The sequence below is a fragment of the Cebus imitator genome, unplaced genomic scaffold (genome assembly GCF_001604975.1).
Source record: "Cebus imitator isolate Cc_AM_T3 unplaced genomic scaffold, Cebus_imitator-1.0 Scaffold502, whole genome shotgun sequence".
Classification (NCBI taxonomy): domain Eukaryota; kingdom Metazoa; phylum Chordata; class Mammalia; order Primates; family Cebidae; genus Cebus; species Cebus imitator.
The window spans coordinates 1,335,305-1,354,502 of NW_016107817.1; the positions used below are offsets into that span (position 1 = coordinate 1,335,305).

Here is a 19,198-nt window from a genome sequence, read left to right on the forward strand (position 1 = left end):
CCTAAAACTAGAACTTACATTTAAAAGGGAGGCAGATAAAAATTTGAAAATTTGCAGCCAGACTATGCAGTAGAAAAATAATTTTTTTTTTCCTGAGGAGCTATTCAAGCAGCCAGCTGCAGAAATTTGCATAAGTAAAAAGGAACTGAATATTAATGACCAAGACAATGGGGAAAATGTCTCTAGAAAATTTCAGAGATCTTCACAGCAGCTCCACCCATTATAGGCCCGAAGGTCTAGGAGAAAAAAAAAAAAAAATTATTGGGCCAGACACAGGAACCTGCTGTTCTGTGTGTAGCCTTGAGACATGTCCTGAATCCCAGCTATCCCAGCTCCAGCCATGGCTAAAAGGACAAAGGTATAGCTCAGGTCATGCCTTCAGAGGGTGTAAGTCCCAAATCTTGGCGGCTTCTACATGGTGATGGGCCTGCAGGTACACAGAAGGCAAGAATTGAAGTTTGGTAACCTCCACCTAGATTTTAGAGGGTGTATAGAAATGTATGGATGTCCAGGTAAATGTCTGCTATAGCAGTGGAGCCCTCATGGTGAACTTCTACTAGGGCAATGCGGAGGAGAAATGTGGGGTTGGAGGCCCACATAGATTCCCTACGGGGGCACTGACTAGTGGAGCTGTGAAAAGAGGACCATTGTCATCCAGGCCCCAGAATGGTAGATCCACCAACAGTTTGCACTGTGCACCTGAAAAAGTTTCAGAACCTTGATGTCACCCCATGAAAGCAGCCATGGGGTGTATACCCTGCAGAGCTACAGAGGCAGAGCTGCTCAATTGCATCAGCATGTCCTGGATGTGAGAAACGGAGTCGAAGGAGGTCGTTTTGGAAGTTAATGACTGCCCTCCTGGGTTTCAGAATTGCGTAGGGTCTGTTAGTCCCTCGATTTTGTCCAATTTCTCCCATTTGAAATGGTATTTACCCAATGTCTGTGTACCCATTGTATCTTGGAAATGATTATAATAACTTGTTTTTGACCTTACAGGCTCATAGGCGTAAGGGACTTACCTGCACCAAAGTCTCATTTGAGACTTTGGAGTGTAGACTTTTGAGTAAATGCTGAAACAAGTTAATACTGGGGGACTGTTGAGAAGGGACATTTGTACTTTCCAACGGGAGAAGAACATAAGATTTTGGAAGGGCCAGGGGCAAATTTATGGTTTGGATTTATGTCCCTGCTTAAATCTCATGTGTCAAATATAAAGAGGGGCCTAGTAGGAGGTGATTGAATCATAAGGGTGAGTATACCCCTTGCTATTCTCTTGATAGTGAGTGTGGTCTCATGAGATCTGATGGCTTAAATGTGTGTGGCACATCCATTTTCACTCTCTCCCACCTGTTCAGCTATGGTAAGTTGCACTTGCTTCCTCTTTGCCTTCTGCCATGATTGTAAGTTTCCTGAGCCATGCCCCCATCTGCCCTGTAAGGCTCCCTGTTAAGCCTGCAGAACTGTGAGGCAATTAAACCTCTTTTCTTAATAAATTATGCAGTGTCAGGTAGTTCTTTGCAGCAATATCAGAAAGGACCAATACAGAGATAAAGAAGTCAAGGCTAATAAAAGATAATTAAGGCTTTTGAAAATATACACAAATACAATTTTTGCAAAGTAAATTTGTCAGAAAGTTATCTACATTTACAAAAATGTTAATATACATAAAATTAGAAAAACCTGTGTTTAAAACTATAAGAATCTCAAAATCTACATACGTTACTTTCACATCCAATTTATTTTTAATTTCAAATACATGTTAACTTATGTTAACCTTCAACATCCTTGTTAGTGTGCATAACAGTTTGTCTGTATTTGCTTACTTAATATTTTACTAGTACTTGAAATAGAGGAATTGATTTAACATCCCCAAAATGTACTATCACTTGTTTATTAAATATGATATAACATTTGTAATTTTGATTCAAAAAGTACTATGTTACTTTCCTTAAAACAACTACCCTAGTGATTTCTTTAGTCATAATATTGGTTGCAAGGCAGGTTGTGTCTTTCTTAATGCTTTCTCCTAAATGAGAAGGTCCCTGCAGACACTATCAATCTAAAGATTGAGGTTCAGTCATGTATTTTTCCATTTTCCTGACTTGCAGTGAAGCACATCTTTTCCAAGCAACACATAAGGCATTTGGGGAAAATTCCATCACTTTAAAAGATGTTTATTATTTACTCTGCATTGTGATGCAGAGCTCATTCAAAGTATGACTGACAAGAAGATACATTAACTCAATAGTCAGAGGAAATAAAAATCAGCATGAGAAAAATTATTGAGTGAAAAGTCACTGAATACAATATTACTAGCCATCTCATATTTCTATATTATAAATTTATCTGTGAAATATCTTGAAAACTTCCCACAAATAAGTTCATATATGTCTTAAAAATTAACAAAACTATTAATGTCATTTATAATCACTATGCTCAATAAATTCTTATAAAATAATATGGCTTATGGGCACTAGGAGGGGAATATCACACACTGGGGCCTGTTAGGGGTTGAGGGGGATATGATAGGGATAACAGGGGGTGGGGGTATGGGGCAGGGATAACATTAGGAGAAATACCTGATGGAGATGATGGTGGAATGGATGCAACAAACCACCATGGCATGTATATACCTATGTAACAATCCTGCACAATCTGCACATGTATCCCTGAACTTAAAAAGTATAATGAAAAAATAAATGTGGATTAAATATTTTTTAAAAAATTATTGAAACATATAAAACATCATCCCATTTAGGGAAACGATATCTTAGACAAAAAGAAATATTTATGAAATGATATAACATTCTATTATTTTCTGTTGTATTCAAATAATAAGATATAAATGCCTTAAAATTTGTCAAATTATAACATTTATGGCTTAACCATTAGAAACACTCTATGGTTGATGTTAAATTGTGGTTAGTCATATACCACTTTGAAACTATCTCCTGTTGAAAACTCTTGACATTAAAAAAAAAATCCCACCACATATGAATATACCTCTTTTAATATTATCAAAATGTATAAAAAGGATAAAAAGGTGCCATAGTCTATTGCAACTATTAAGTTGGGAAGAACTTTGATATGATTCAGCATCTATAAATGTAGAATACCAGATAACTCCATGGTTAATGAATTTCCAGTGTATGAATTACTTGTAATAACTGCACCAATAATTTTGCTCAAATGTACGACTAATGATAATGAACATTGCCTTCTGCTTATATTTTATGACACTGCCTTCCTTTAATTTGTTATTGCTTCAGAAATAACAAATTATGTGTGGATCCCACCATGCTCCTCAACGTTGAGTTTATTCTTACTTCCATGTTTTGGCCTATACTATCTTTCTTCATTTCTGGGCAGCTTTCTGTTCTGAATTTCATCTTCACTTGATAAAACTGGACTTAGTTTTAAAAACTCAGCTAAGGAGTGTGTTGGCTGTCCCCAAACCACCCCCACATTCATGGATTCCCTAGAAAGACTTGCAGGATTCAGCATTTGGGTGTATTCGCCGTAAAGATTTATTACAGCAATGTAGTAAGGATACATAGCTGTATCATACTGGGAAAAGGTGCAGTGTTGGGAGGAATCCATGTGATTTTCTTATGCTTTCTTCTTCCCATGAGGTGTCACACACAGTATCCTCTTCCAGTAACAAAATGCAACAACATCTGTACTACGTTTCTTCCAAGGAAAGTCCATTAGAGACTTAGCTGGGGGCTGGTCATGCAAGTAACCTCTGCCTACAATGTACTAACATTCCTGACTCCAAGAAGAAAAACAGATATTCAGTATAAACCATATTGTTTGCACAGATGAAACACAGTTAACTATTGACTGTGAACCAAGCTTCTCGATGTCAACCAAAGGCCAACCTTTTAAACAGTCTTTCTAATTTATTTTCTTTTCTTTTACTTTACATTTTGTTTTATTTTATTTTATTGTGGGGGTGTACAGTCTCTCTTTGTTGACCTGGCTGGAATGCAGTGGCAGGATCTCAGCTCACTGCAATCTCTGCCTTCAGGTTCAAGGGATTCTCATACCTCAGCCTCCCAAGTAGCTGGGATTACAGGCATGCACCACCACACCCAGCTAATTTTTGTATTGTTAGTAGTGACGGGGGTTTTGCCATGTTGCCCATTCTGGTCTTGAACTCCTGGCCTCAAGTGATCCGCCCACTTTGGCCTCTCAAAGTGCTGAGATTACAATTCTGAGCCACCAAGCCCAGCCTCAAGTCATCTTTCTAAAGATAGCAAGCTCAGCCTGCTGTATTAGTCTTTGTTTTTTTGTTTTTGTTTTTTGTTTTTGCACAGCAAGTAATCCTCTAAAGAATCTGTTTCTGATTCCTGGAAAGTTAGCTGTTGGTGTTCAGTGCTCCCAAACTTAAATATCTCATAGTATTTTCTGCTTTGGAGTACAAAAAATTGCCAATGTATTTAGCCCTCTCTCCCATATAACTTCTGAATATCTTTTACATAGAACTTGGAAATCACTTGAGAAAAGGCTTTTGAAAGGATCATAAAGTCCTATGTCTACTTAATTTAGTCTTTATATCTTATCCCCTTTTCCATCCTATTCTCTTCCTGAATAATTCACTCTGAATATCATTAAGTAAGTAATTTATTTTCTTTGCCATTGTTAGTACCATATGCAAGTATGTGTCAAGGTGTCAAGTAGAAAAGATAGGTTGAGTTGTTGTGGCCACAATCAGGGTGTTTGAGCTGAGTCTGGTAAGTAGAAATTCCATAGTAGGAGCAGACCAGCCAGGACCCTGGAATTCAAGTAGGATGAGGTTGAAGAACGCATCCCTATTGGGAGGTACCCCAGCATGTTGTGCCAAAGTCTAGTAGAGTGGGAGGGCATCAAAACAGAGGAAGAAACAAGCCAGAATTGTGCATCTTGGGGAAGGGAGAGGAGGGTGTCTACACAGCAATGAAACAGTGGTAGCGGTGGCAGGCACAGTATTGGAGGCTAAATGAAGAGTCACAGGAGTGGGTGTGTATTTAGAGAGATAATTTATACATAGATGTAGATATATATTTACATGTATATATTTAACTTATATATGTATAATTTAAAAGGCTATATAGAGCATACTTGTTTCTATTCTCTGTCGTCCTAATATAACCGATAATATATAACTACAACATTTAAAAAATATTGTTACAGCCTTTCATGAAATATTCCACTGGTTATTTTGATGAGAATGTATTTCTCAGTTAGGGAGAGAGCAATTATAAATGTATTATTGCTGTTGATATTAAACATATGTTTAAAGCACTCCCCCACCCCTACTCTGCCAAGATAAACTTACTGAATGTAAGAGAACTGAAAGTGAAGCTGAGGATGTAGAACGAAATACTAATTTCCAAAGGTTTAATATCAAAAAGCAATTTTTAGAAGATCTAGGACTGTAGACTCAAGTATTTAATTAAACATTTCTACCTCCTGTATTTAGAGCGTACTACAACAGCTATCTTAACACACCAGTAGGGAAGATAACCATCTTTTTCCTTACATACATTTTCCTGCTACTTTCCTGTTTCTTATAATTATTCTCCGGTAACTGGGCTCAATGTCTGTCCCCTATCTTTTTTATCTCAGTTCTATAACCAACATTCAGATATCATGCATACGAAAATTTTTTTTTCACAATTCATCTTATGCACATTTCATTTACTTTTTTATTGCATCCTTCAGTTGGAAAAGTCTCTTTTTTTCTCTCGGTTTCTTCTCATTTACATTTTTCCTGGACATACGTGTAACAAAATGAAGTTTTTTTTTCAATTTTCTTGTTAAATTGGTTAGAGAAATAAACAGTCAAAGAGGAAGTAGGATCAGTATTGGAATATATCTTTTAACTATCTTACCTCTAGCTTTGCAATTTATTTTACCATGCAAGCAATGCTTCCTTTTTCTACAGTATTTTCACCTCACATCATGCAGTGTCCAAATGTCTTCTCTCATATTTTACATGTTTTAAACATATTTACAGTAAAATATTTTTAAAATATGTTTAAAATATTTGTCATTTTTTTCTATCACCTTTTGATTACGCAATCCTTTGCTAGGATAAAAAAAAGGTACATTTTCCAAATGTCAATATTCAGAGAAAAACTTACATTTCAAAAAAAATGCTATTGAAAACAAGACACATATAAACCAAGAACATCAAAGGCAATGACTTAATAAGCATTTCAGGTTTGTTGCTCTCCCCAGATCCTTGTGCATGGAATTCTGTTTAAAGTCAATGGGAGTTCTGCCCCCACAAAGATTTCACACAAGAGAAAAAGAAAAAGAATTTAAACATAAATGAGTAGAAGAAATTGTAATAAGCTCTCTCAATGAGTATTTACCTGAGGGACTGGAACAGTTGCAATGTAAAACCTGCTTAATAACCCTCTATTAAATAATTTTATTTGTTTAAATTAAAATCCAAATGCAGGCTAAGTCATAAACAAAAAATTACATATTATCGCTTTCTAAAAGTGGGGTAACTAAGGGATCTTCTTTTAACTAAATGATTTTAAGTATTATATCGTTTTGCTTTTCTTTAAACTCTACTACTTTGAGTGATTAAAGTTGACCACATAATTGTATATAAAAATAATGAAGTAAATATGCTTTGTGTATCAAAGTGACTTGCTAAAGCATATCAAGTGATTTTAAAGAAAATAATAGGCAAATTAATCGTCAGTTTTCTTACAGAATGTGGCTTCTTAAATGATGAAAACCTTGTAAGACTTCTTTCAGGTTTTCAATGACCATAAACTATTTGGAAATAATTTATCCTTTGCCATTGTTAGTACAATATGCAAGAATTTGCTCTTCTCCAGTTTTAGAAAAATAAGACTTTTGTTTCTTCAGAACCCTTGCTGCTTCTTTCTCATTTGTAGTCACAATTCTCAGTTTATGGCACTGGAATTTTTCCATAGCAATTAATGCCAAAGTTATAAATATGATAATGAGTCAAAGAAGCAAATTTATATGTCCCTACTTATTGTTCCTCTTTTCCCATTTCTGACAAATAAACAGTTTCTTAGCGAATAAAACATTTAGGAAACAGATTATGAAATGAAACTCATAAGGAATATTACTTTTGGATTAAAAGAGATTTCCATGCGCTCGCTCGCGCGCACTCTCTCTCTCTCTCTCTCTCTCTCTCTCTCTCTCTCTCTCTCATTTGTTTTCCTCCAGATGTCAAGCTCCATCAGGGCAGGTTGACCTTGAAAACTTGGGTCATTCTAATATTCAATGAGGTGCCTTGAACACTGTGAGTGATCAATAATAATCAGCTAGAAACTGATTTTTACCTTCTAATTTGCCCCCTGCATTCCTAGGTCATAGGCACAACAAATGCATCAACATTCATGAGACCAAGAATATTTTAATAACAAAATTATTCTTTTTACCAGATTTATTAAGGTATAGTTGAATGTACAAAACCCACACATATGTACAAAACCCACACATATGTGATATGTACAACTTGATGAGTTTGACCCATTACCACAATCAAGGTAACAGACATATACAACACCTTCCAAAGTTTCATTGTGCCCTCTGTTTTGTGTGGTTAGAACACTTAACATGAGATCCGCCTTCTCAACACAAATATTCTTTATATTGAAATAATCACTAACTTCTTTAATAACAACAGGCATCTCATAAGGCAGAATTGAGACTGTAACATGATGGTTAGATTTTGTATATCTATTCACAAAATTTGCTAGTTTTAACAGAGTTCCAATCACATAGATTGTGAGAGATTCTCAGAATAGCATTTTGGGAACTTTGAGAATTTAGTCCATTTCATCATATAAAATATATTAAAGACTCTCTGTATATGAAGAATAAAGTCCCTGTAAATGGGTTATTATTAATAGGAACTGTTCAAGGTCTAAAACTTGAAAAGGGGAAGATCTTTTGTAGAGGACTTTGCAAAAGATTTTGACGGTATTAATAAATGGGAAAAAATAAGTTGAGCTCAGGTTACCAACTTGTCTTTTTAATAATAGTCTAAAGAAAGACACAGGGTCACTGCCCTTTCCTTGAAGACTATATCCTAGGGATACTGTGAAGTTTTTGAAAACTCAGATATGTTTTAAGTATTTAGCCTTAGCTATGCTGTGACTTTCACATATACACCTTAACTTGCTAGTATATCAGGTATTGTTTCCCTAGGGAACAATGGTTAAAAACAAAAAAGAAAGCTGTGTATATTTTCCGATGAATAAAGAGTACAAAAAAATTACCATAGGATAAAGCCCTTCTGCCAAACTCAATATGGAGCCCTGAAAGTAAATTAAAAACATACTACATATTTTTTCTACACAGAGTCAGAGTTTTTATGAAATGTTTATAATTCATGATCAAATATTTTGGGATAAAATGTTAACTTTTTGCTGGGTAGTTCACAATATAAACAAATATAGTGTTTTATGAAAACATTAATACATAAAAATTTGAAGCTGCTAGACTTGTCAAAATTTAATGCACATAACTCAATTACTGGCTAAAGGTTTTGCTCATTTTACATGTGGATTGAATTTCTTTCTTAATTCAGAACTAATATTTTTTAAAATTAAGATGATACTATGTTAAAATAATCTAATAGAGACTCAAAAAAAGAGTTATCTGGAAAGATTCTAAGGATGTAGTCAGATGTACTAAATTTATCTTATTTAAAATAGATAATCTAGATATTTAAATCCATCCTTCTGGGAAGCTAGTACAACTGGTTAAAATATGGGATGAATAGATGTAGTGCTCCTGTTCCCTATGACCAAAGGCTTATTTCCTGCCATGTCAAAGACCTTAGAGAGATACCAGGGGGACAAGTAAGAGAGTATGCACCTACTTGTTATCACCAGTATCGAGAAAAATAAATTGACAACCACAGTTTACTATTGCAGACCTTGGTGTGTTTACGGAGCTAAAATAATATATACTTTGGGGTTGGAAGTCCTGGCAGTGAGTCAGCTTCAGCCACTAGTTGTGGAAAATCATTTAACCTCCTTGAGCTTTGTTTCCCTTTGGGAAACATAAACATTGGAATAATACACATCTCAAAAAGCATTTTTGAGAATTAACTATAGAAAATACATTGAGAAAGTACTTTTTACAGAGCCATACAAGTGTGGCTAATTTGCTAAGGTAAATTTTTTTTATCCATTGAACATCTTGGTAGTAAATCAGGTTGATTCTTCATGAATATTTTAGAGAGTTAAATTAATAATCTCTAATGGAAAAAAAAAGGTATATATTAACTATCTAATTAGAGTATTTATCGACTCATTCAACAAACCTTTACTAAATTTCTACTATGAGCCAAGCATGATAACAGATATTTTGGATCTAGAGATAAAAGATCAATGCATTTTCTCAAGGAAGTTAAAGTGTAGTGGCTAAGAAACAGAATAACACAAACAGATCTCATTTAAGCTGTTACAGACTCTGGCGATGCAGATAAGTTGGACATCATTTTGAAGAGGTTAGGCAATGGTTCTTGGAGAATGTGAATTTTGATTTGAGTATCTGATAACCGTGGGGGAAAGGATGCATGTACCAAGACTCAGGATCAAGGTAAAACACATTAAATTCTGCAAACTTAAAACAGCTGAGTCAGACTGTGAAGTAGGATACTGTTAAAATATCATAAGATGAGGTTCATAGAGTAGAGGAATTAGAGATCCTGAACAGTCTATATTCTCTTTTGAGGATTAATTTAAGAAAAAAAAAGGAGGGCTATTGAATGGAGTCACAATATGATTATAAGTTAATTAAAACATAACATTCTAAATAAATGGTATACCCATTGCAAAGAAAGAAATAAAACTGATCCTATTTGCAGGTGACATGATTGTGTACATAGAAAACCTATGAACTAATAAGGAAGTACAACAAAATTGCAGGATACAAGATCAATACATAAAAACAAACTGCATTTCTATATGCTAACTATGAACATGTGGAAATCAAAAATTTAAAATGACAGTACTATTTATAATTGCTCCAAAGGTAATAAAACATTTAGGCATAAGTCCAATATCATATACAGCATCCTGAAAGTTACAAAATGCTGATAAATTAAAAAAAATAAAGATACACACCATATTCACAGAGATTGAAAGTCTCAACAGAAAGATAAGGTCAATTTCTAAATTGATTTATAGGTATAATATCTACTAAAACTGCAGAAAAGTTTTTTGTTTATAAAAAAATTCACTCAAAATAGATCATAAACTTAATTTTAAAATGTAAAACTATAAAATATTTAGAAAAAAGCAGGGAAAATATTTGAGTCTTGGGACTAAGAAGAGTTCTCAGACTTCAAACCAATAACATGATTCATAAAAGGAAAAATTTCTAAATTGAAGCAAAACAGGATAAAAAAATGTCTTTTTGCAAAAGTCCCTGTTAAAAGAATAAAAAGACAGGTTAGCGACTAGGAGAAAATATTTGCAAACAACATATCTGAAACAAGATAATTATTTAGAATATATAAAGAGCTCTCAAAAGTCAACAGTATCACACAAAACAATCAAAATAAAATGGGCAAAAGAGTAACACATTTTACTGAAGACTACATGCATATGGCAAATATGAACATAAAAACATGTTCAAAAAAATTAGCCATTAGAGAAATGCAAATTAAAACCACAATGAAATATCACTACTGTCAAGGAAAACCTGTCAAAGCTGGAAGGACACTAGTTAAAGCGGAGATCAATTTGTGCAGAGGTCACCAGGTATTTTAAAGGAAGAATGAAGGAATACGCGGCTGGGGAGTAAAGGCTCCGTAAAGTCAGGGAAGAAGAAAAATTATGAAAATTGGAAAGAGGGGTTGTTCCATGTTAAACCCATCTGAGTTTGTTACTGGTGCTTATAAAAAGCAGGCTTCTACCCTCCCACAGGGGCTGAACCAGAAAGCAGGCCCTTGGCAAACTCTGAATTTACCAGCTCCTTTATCTTGGAATCTCTACCCTTCAGAGCTATCAAAAATAAATTTCTGTTGTTTATAAGCCACCGAGTTTATGGTATTTTTTATTGTAGTTTGAATGGACTAAGGAAGCATCAATGTCAATTTCCTTTACGTGATTCTATATTTTAATATACAAGATGTTACCTTTGGGGAAAACTAGGTGATATACATAAGGAATCTCTATTATTTCTCAACACTGCATGTGAATTTATAATTATCTCAAAATAGTTTTTTTGTTTATTTTAACTCACTATAGGTGCAGTGTAAGGATAGATGGTAATAAGAGTGGAATATAAGATCTTCTGGGTCATTGGATGAATCTGTGTGTTTGCTGAGGGGAAGTAGTAAAGAACAGGATGACTACCAGGTTTCTTTCTGGGACTTCATTGATCAAGAGAGAAAACAATGGAAGTAGATGATTGGAAGAGAGGGATGAAGCATTCAATTTTGATCTTGCTGAGTATGTTTTCTTTGTAATCAACCAAGCAGAGTATATAAAATGTGAAGAGTAAAGAATTAGAATCCGTAAGCAAGGGAGACACATATAGTGCTCTTCTAGAGTTTGCATGCCTACTTTTATGTAGCATTTCAAAACATAAATGAATATTAGAATATCAGTATCATCTGAATATCAGAACAAGGGGATTTTTGAGTTCAGAGGAAAGAGAAAATACAGACATACAAGTAACATTTTAGTCAATGAGGACTAAATAGGACAGTGGTTCCGTAAGATTATAATTGACTATTGTGAATGGAATTGCCTTCTTGATTTCGCTCTCAGCTTGGCTGTTATTGGTGTATAGGAATGCTAGTGATTTTTGTACATTGATTTTGTATCCTGAAACTTTGCTGAAGTTGTTCACCAGAGACAGAAATATTTGGGCAGAGACTTCGGGGTATTCTAGAGAGGTAGTTTAATTTCCTCTATTCCTATTTAGATCCCTTTTATTTCTTTCCCTTGTCTGATTGACCTGGTCACTATAGAAAAATGTCTGGAGATTTCTCAAAGAACTTGAAATAGACCTACCATTCAACCCTGCAATCTCATTACTGGATACATACCCAAAGGAATAGAAATTGTTCTACCATAAAGACACATGCACATGCATGTTCATCACAGGACTATTCATAATATCAAAGACATGAAATCAACCTATATGCCCATCAACAGCAGACAGGAAAAGGAAAATATAGCACATATGCACTATGGAATATTGTTTAGCCATTAAAAAACAACAAATTACTTCCTTTGCAGCCACATGGATGGAGCTCGAGACTATCATCCTAAGTGAATTAACATAGAAACAGAAAAACAAATATTACATATTCTCTCTCTGATAAGTGGGAGCTAAACACTGAGCATATATGAACACGAAGAAGGAAACAGTGAACACCGGGGCTTACTTGAGGGTGGAGGTTAAGAGGAGGGGAGGATTGGAAAACTACCTATTGAGTATTATGCTGATTACCTGCACGACAAAATTATCTGTAAACCAAACCCCTAAAAAACACAATTTATCCATGTAGCAAACCTGCACATGTACCCCTTGAGCCTATAATAAAAGTTGGAAAGAAACAAAAAGATTATAAGGCAGTTGAAAAATTCCTACCGCCTCGTGATGCATAGCCATTGTAATGGCCTTGCCTAATGCATTACTCAGGTGTTTGTGAGGATGCTGGTGTGCTGCCAGTCCTGCAAAAGTATAGCACATACAATTATGTACAGTACATAATACTTTATCAAGATAATAAACAACTATGTTACTGGTTTACATATTTACTATACTATACTTTTAATTATTATTTTTGAGTGTACTCCTTCTACTTACAAAAGAAAGTTAACTGTAAAACAGCCTGAAGCAGGGTCTTTCAAGAGGTATTCCAGAAGTCATCAGTATGAAAGGAAATGACAGCTCCATGCATGTGACTGTCCCTGAAACAGGATGAAGAACATCCCGTAGGAAAAGATGTGGATATAGAAAACATTCATACTGATGATCCTACTCCATGTGTAGGTCTGTGCTAATGTAATTGTGTCCTAGTTTTTAACAAACTATTTAAAAAGTAAAAAAAAAAGTGCAAAAATACACAAAAACTTACAAATAAGGACATAAGTAAAATATTTTTGTACAGCTGTACAGTGTGTTGTGTTTTCAGGTGTTATTACAAAAGAGTCAACAAGTTAAAAATTGAAGTTTTTAAAGTAAAAAAGTTAAAAAAAGCTAAAGTTAATTTATTATTGATGAAAGAATACAATTTAAAAAATAAATTTAGCATAGCCTAAGTATACACTATTTAAAAGGCTACAGAAGTGTACAGTAAAGTCCTATGCCTGCACATTCATTCACCACTTAGTCACTGACTCACCCAAACTTCCAGTTCTGTAACCTCCATTCCTAGTAAGTGCCATATAAAGGTGTATCATACTTAAAAATCTTTTATACCATATTTTTACTGTACTTTTTCTATGTATAGATATGTTTAGAGATTAAAATACTTGCCATTGTGTTACAAATTGCTTACAGTATTCAGTACAGTAACATGACGTACAGGTTTGTAGTCTAGGAGTAACAAGCTATCACATAGCATGAGTGTGTAGTAGACTATGCTACCTAAGTTTGGGTAAGTACATTCTATGATATTCACACAGTGATGAAATCTCAAGATACATTTCTCAGAATGTATCCCTGTCATTAAGCAACACATAACTATGCAAAAGTATCTATGGAATTCCAAATATAGACTGGATAAAATGAATTGCATAGCATTATGCATTACAATAAAAAGAACCAATATTGAGTACACTCCATGTGCTAAGTATTTCACTGGTGTTCAGAAGTACGATCCTGTTTAATCCTGACAACAGGCCTGAAAAGTTAAATTTCATTATCTACAATTTCTAATCATAGAAGTTAAGTAATTTGCCAAATGAAACAAAGCCAGTAAGTAATTTCTTAAGCAAGAATTTGAATTTAGATGTGTTTAAGTTCTCAGCCCACATTCTTTCCACTATATCAAGAAGCTTGTTGAAGATGGGGGAGGGCAGATCCCAATACCTTCTTAAAAACTGCACATATTATATTCTTGCTTCTTTGGGGCTTTTGTAAAGTTAAACTCCTACTTTTACATTTGTAAGTATTCAGTTTCCTACACAGTTTTAAAGACTCTGTTTAGGTTCCTTGCCCCGTCTTTACAGGAAGGCATGACATTATTGTCACTGATTAATATTCATGACTCTCCATCCTCTGGATTCCATGCCCAGCACCTGTCATAGTGCCACCTTACTGTCTGGACTAAGGAGGGGTTGATTTTCTTATACTTCTGGTAGGTAAGCCCCTCATTTCCATTTCCAGGTAACATATTTGTGTGTTTGTTTTCACATATGCAGGCTATATAGATTGGTTAACAAACATCATTCTCGTAAACAAATACAAATAGATAAACAGCAGGTGTCTTCAGTTCCATGTTCTCAAACTTACATGGTGTGTTAGCTCTGACTTCATTACTACTAACACAGAATTCCTTAAATCTCTGTTCTGTAAACAAATAAACAAAAAATACCTTTTTATCTCTACAGAAAATCCTGTACATGATAAGGATATTCTTTATCCTTTGGTTATTTTCTATACTCACTTTTAGTTTATATATTTTCTTTGATGTATCCCATTTCAAGGTTTTAAGGTTGACACATGACGCCTATAATCTCTAGGGCTTAAAAGTCAATTTCTGTAAAGTATAACATAGTCCACTTATTTTACAAACCAAGGCAGTCAAACCAAGCCATGAAAAGCAATTTTTGGGTAGAAATCAGGCTTCTATTCTCAATCAATATAGATGAAGCCTCAGTATTGCCAAAGATCTTAATTACTATGATGATGATGATGATTCAGTTATCTAGATTTAATTTTCAAAGGGATTTCAAAAGGAAACTACATACCTCATCCCACAACTATCCAAATGCAGACTCAAGCCTAAGTAGTATATCTCATATAAACACTAAAAAGGTGGGTGGGAGCGAAAGGGTTTGAGAAGGTCTATATGATCTGATTCTCTGTTGGGCCAGTTAATTTTGAACCTTCACCTTCCTAAAGCATCCAAACCTTAGGCACAACTTCTCGCCATCCGCGCCATCTAGTGGCTGTATGTGTTATGTTTGGTTTTAAGGATGATTCCTAATGACTCGGGGGCGGGGTACGCGAAAAACAAAACGGTTGGTCGCGACAATTTTCCTGTGTCTTTCCACATCAGTAACCCCTCATAGGAAGACCTTTAACTACTTTAACCATTTTAAATATGCACAGCGATGCGCAGGGAGGCTGAAGGGGACACACACTCTCAGAGACGCACGCCCCTTGACGATGACATTTAGAAAACGGCTCCACATCCCTCTGTCATTCATAAAGGACGGGAAAAGGAGTTGTGGCAAGACCTCGACCGAGGAGACTCTCTGACTTCTTGGCAAGTTGGATAGATGGCATATTAATCCCTGCAACGTTAACAAACTGGTATGGAAAATAAATAAAAAAGAGAAAGAGGAAATGCACTTAAAAATTCCGCCTCGGGGCTTTGCAGGTCTTGCCTTCCAGTCGCCCCCAGAAGACAACCAATTCCTGCGCATTCCGCTCCGCTCACCCTCCTTCCCAGCTTCTCTAGCTCTCTTTCCCCCCATTTTCCCACGCTCGCCTTGAACCGGGACTCGGGAGGCAGAAGCGGGTCCCCTTCCTCCTCTCCTCCACCAAACCACCGCAGCCCAGCGCGAGAAGCTTCCCTTTGTTCATCCGAGGCTCGCTCTCCTCCCCGGCAGATCCACCTGGATGCTCTCCCTCGGTGACATTTTGCGCCGGGGCTGGTGGGTGGCTGGGGTGGAGCGAGAGGAGCCCGAGGGGGCGGGGGCGGAGAAAGGTCAAGCCGAGGGAAAGGCAGGAGACGCCTTTCCTAACCTGCGTGGCGGGGCGTGCGCGCGGTTATTTATTTATTTTCTCCTTATTTATTGATCGCACTAGCAGAGCAGCGCGGGGAGCCCGGGGAGATGCGGGACCACCCACTGGCGGGGAAGCAGCGAGCAGCCCTCCCGCGCCCCCGCGCTGCCGAGCGCCTTCTGCCTCCGCGCTCGGACGAGAGCCCGTGCCGGCCCCGGCCCCGGCCCCGGCCACGGCCCCGCCGCACCGCCGCCGCCGCCCGCCCAGCAGCCCCGCAGCCCCGCCGCCCCGCAGCCCCGCACCGCGCCGGCCAGGCCCCCGCGACAGTGGCCCCGCAGTAAGTTGGCAGGAGCGGGTCCCCTCCGTTCTCGCCTCCCCCGCACCTTTTGAACTTGTTGCTGCTGCTCTGCTCGCCTGCGCCTGGCTTTTGGAAGGTGAAAAGGAGGAGGGAAGCACGGAGGGATGGGGGAAGGGGAAGAAGAGCTCGCTTGAGCTTTATTTATGCTCCCTCGGCGCATCGGATTCAGCTGCTCGCGAGCTGCTTTCTCTCCTCTTCCCTTTCCGGGTGCACGGCGAGGAGAAAGTCTCTTTGCAACTCAGCCCCGGCGCGCACTTGGCCAGGTATGTACCGCGGGCGCGGCGCGTTCGGCGCGGAGGCAGATGCTGCTGCCGCCACGGCGGCGGCGGCTGGCAGCTCCTGGGCTCTGTAACTGTCACACTGCACCTGAGCTGAACTTGAAAAGAGTGAAGGGGCGATTGGGCGAAGGCTTTTGGCAGACACAGAGGGTGTTTGTAGTCGTGGGGGAGGAGGATCCGTATTAACGCCCCCCACCGTGCCCACTGGCACATCACCTCAATCTCTGCAAATACAGCCCGAGGAGTAGAGGCGGCAGCTGGACCCCCAAAGAGAGACGTGGGGCAGCGGCTGTGACCGCATCCCCTGAGCTACAACAGGTCGCCTTTTTGAGACTCCTTTGGCGGGAAGGGCTACTTGGAAAGGAAGGTTTGAAAGAGTGAGAAGCGTAGGTGGAAGGGTTCCCTAATTTGTGGAAAGAATTGTATTGGGTGACTCTCGTTCGTCTTCTCTATCCTACACTCCACATACTGACCCCATATTATCCAGACTGTGCGAGGGGAGAAATCGAAGACACCTGTTTGCATAAACGGCTGCACCTGTGTGCTTATTTGTGCCAGAGGGTGACCTGGCCCACCTGCTGGAAGAGGTTTGCCTAGGCTTTGTTGGGGGTGATTGTTAGGACGTTGTATTTTGTTGTCATTATTCCAAATACCTGTCTTGGAGGGAAACTTGCCCTTCTGAGAACTGTGACTTCACCAGGAGCCCTACCTTGGAATAAGAGTGACCCCTCTGGACCACGTTTCTCACTAGTACTTTGCTTGACTGGAGGACGTGGGTGACTGTGGCTGCCTCGATTGACCCATTGTAGACGCCTCGGTATCCTTCGTGCTTCCTCTTCAAAGAACCATGGCGGCGGGGGTGGCAGCGTGGCTGCCTTTTGCAAGGGCGGCGGCCATCGGGTGGATGCCTGTGGCCTCGGGACCCATGCCGGCTCCCCCGAGGCAGGAGAGGAAAAGGACCCAAGATGCTCTCATTGTGCTGAATGTGAGTGGCACCCGCTTCCAGACGTGGCAGGACACCCTGGAACGTTACCCAGACACTCTACTGGGCAGTTCTGAGAGGGACTTTTTCTACCACCCAGAGACTCAGCAGTATTTCTTTGACCGTGACCCAGACATCTTCCGCCACATCCTGAATTTCTACCGCACTGGGAAGCTCCACTACCCTCGCCACGAGTGCATCTCTGCTTACGATGAAGAATTGGCCTTCTTTGGTCTCATCCCGGAAATCATCGGCGACTGCTGTTATGAGGAGTACAAGGATCGCAGGCGAGAGAACGCCGAGCGCCTGCAGGACGACGCGGATACCGACACCACGGGAGAGAGCGCGTTGCCCACCATGACTGCAAGGCAGAGGGTCTGGCGGGCCTTCGAGAACCCTCACACCAGCACGATGGCCCTGGTGTTCTACTATGTCACGGGGTTTTTCATTGCCGTGTCTGTCATCGCGAATGTGGTAGAAACAGTGCCATGCGGGTCAAGCCCAGGTCACATTAAAGAACTGCCCTGTGGGGAGCGGTACGCCGTGGCCTTCTTCTGCCTGGACACGGCCTGCGTCATGATCTTCACCGTTGAGTACTTGCTTCGCCTGGCTGCAGCGCCCAGTCGTTACCGTTTTGTGCGTAGTGTCATGAGTATCATCGACGTGGTGGCCATCCTGCCTTACTACATTGGGCTGGTGATGACAGACAATGAAGACGTCAGCGGAGCCTTTGTCACACTCCGTGTCTTCCGGGTCTTCAGGATCTTTAAGTTTTCCCGCCACTCTCAAGGCCTGCGCATCCTGGGGTACACACTGAAGAGCTGTGCCTCAGAATTGGGCTTCTTGCTTTTTTCGCTCACCATGGCTATCATCATCTTCGCTACAGTTATGTTCTACGCAGAGAAGGGGTCTTCGGCTAGCAAGTTCACCAGCATCCCTGCAGCCTTCTGGTATACCATCGTCACTATGACAACACTAGGGTAGGTGCCATCGTGGAAAATGGGATGGAGGTTGGGTGTGGGTGGGGTGATTGTGGACCCATTAAGGTTATATGATAATTCAGAAGAAATCATTTATTTTTCTTTTCTAAGTGAGTTTGGAGAAGCATTATCTAAATGGTTTGGCAAAACTCTTTTGATCTGTGAAATGAGTGTAAAACACAGGTTGAAGTGTTAAGCAATTGCTGGCAAATGTTGAGCATTGATGCCTGAAAGGGATAAAGATACAAAGAAATTTTAGAATTCCTGAATATATGAAAGTATTAGCAATATTTATATTAATATAGAAAAATATTATGACAATGAAAAAATCCATGCCCTAATAAACACACAAATATATACAATGCATATTGAAATGTCTAGAAAGTGCCTTAATGCATTTAAATGAAAAGTTTCCAGGTATATTTGAACTATTATTTTCATATGAATAGATACTTATGGTATGCATTTTTCCTCTAAGAACCATAATTCTTATTTTACATTGTAAAACATAGATTGGAGATGTAATTATCAAAGTATTTTATAATATGTATGCACATATTCATATGTATGCACTTTAGGTTGATAGGTTATTCAGTGTTTTCGAATATCAGGGCTGAAACTGATCAACTCTACAATATGCAGTGGAATTAAATTTGCAACATATTTCAAACTCTAGGTTCATAGTTTCAAA

At 38.5% G+C, this 19,198-nt stretch overlaps 2 protein-coding genes across 2 annotated transcripts in view; both read left to right on the plus strand.

Moving 5' to 3' along the window:
- LOC119468839 overlaps positions 1-16,665 on the plus strand; it is a 121,839-nt gene extending 105,174 nt beyond the window's left edge. Inside the window, exon 2 of the mRNA XM_037733224.1 lies at positions 15,644-16,665. Within this exon, the coding sequence (XP_037589152.1) occupies positions 15,644-16,642 (999 nt within the window). The 3' untranslated portion in view covers positions 16,643-16,665. The remainder of the gene's footprint in view (positions 1-15,643) is intronic.
- On the plus strand, positions 15,920-18,545 carry LOC108292734 (potassium voltage-gated channel subfamily D member 2). The gene has a single exon (XM_017513809.2). It carries the CDS (start codon positions 17,393-17,395, stop codon positions 18,509-18,511), a length of 1,119 nt encoding a protein of 372 aa, XP_017369298.1. The 5' UTR covers positions 15,920-17,392; the 3' UTR covers positions 18,512-18,545.
- Positions 18,546-19,198: the final 653 nt, after the last annotated feature.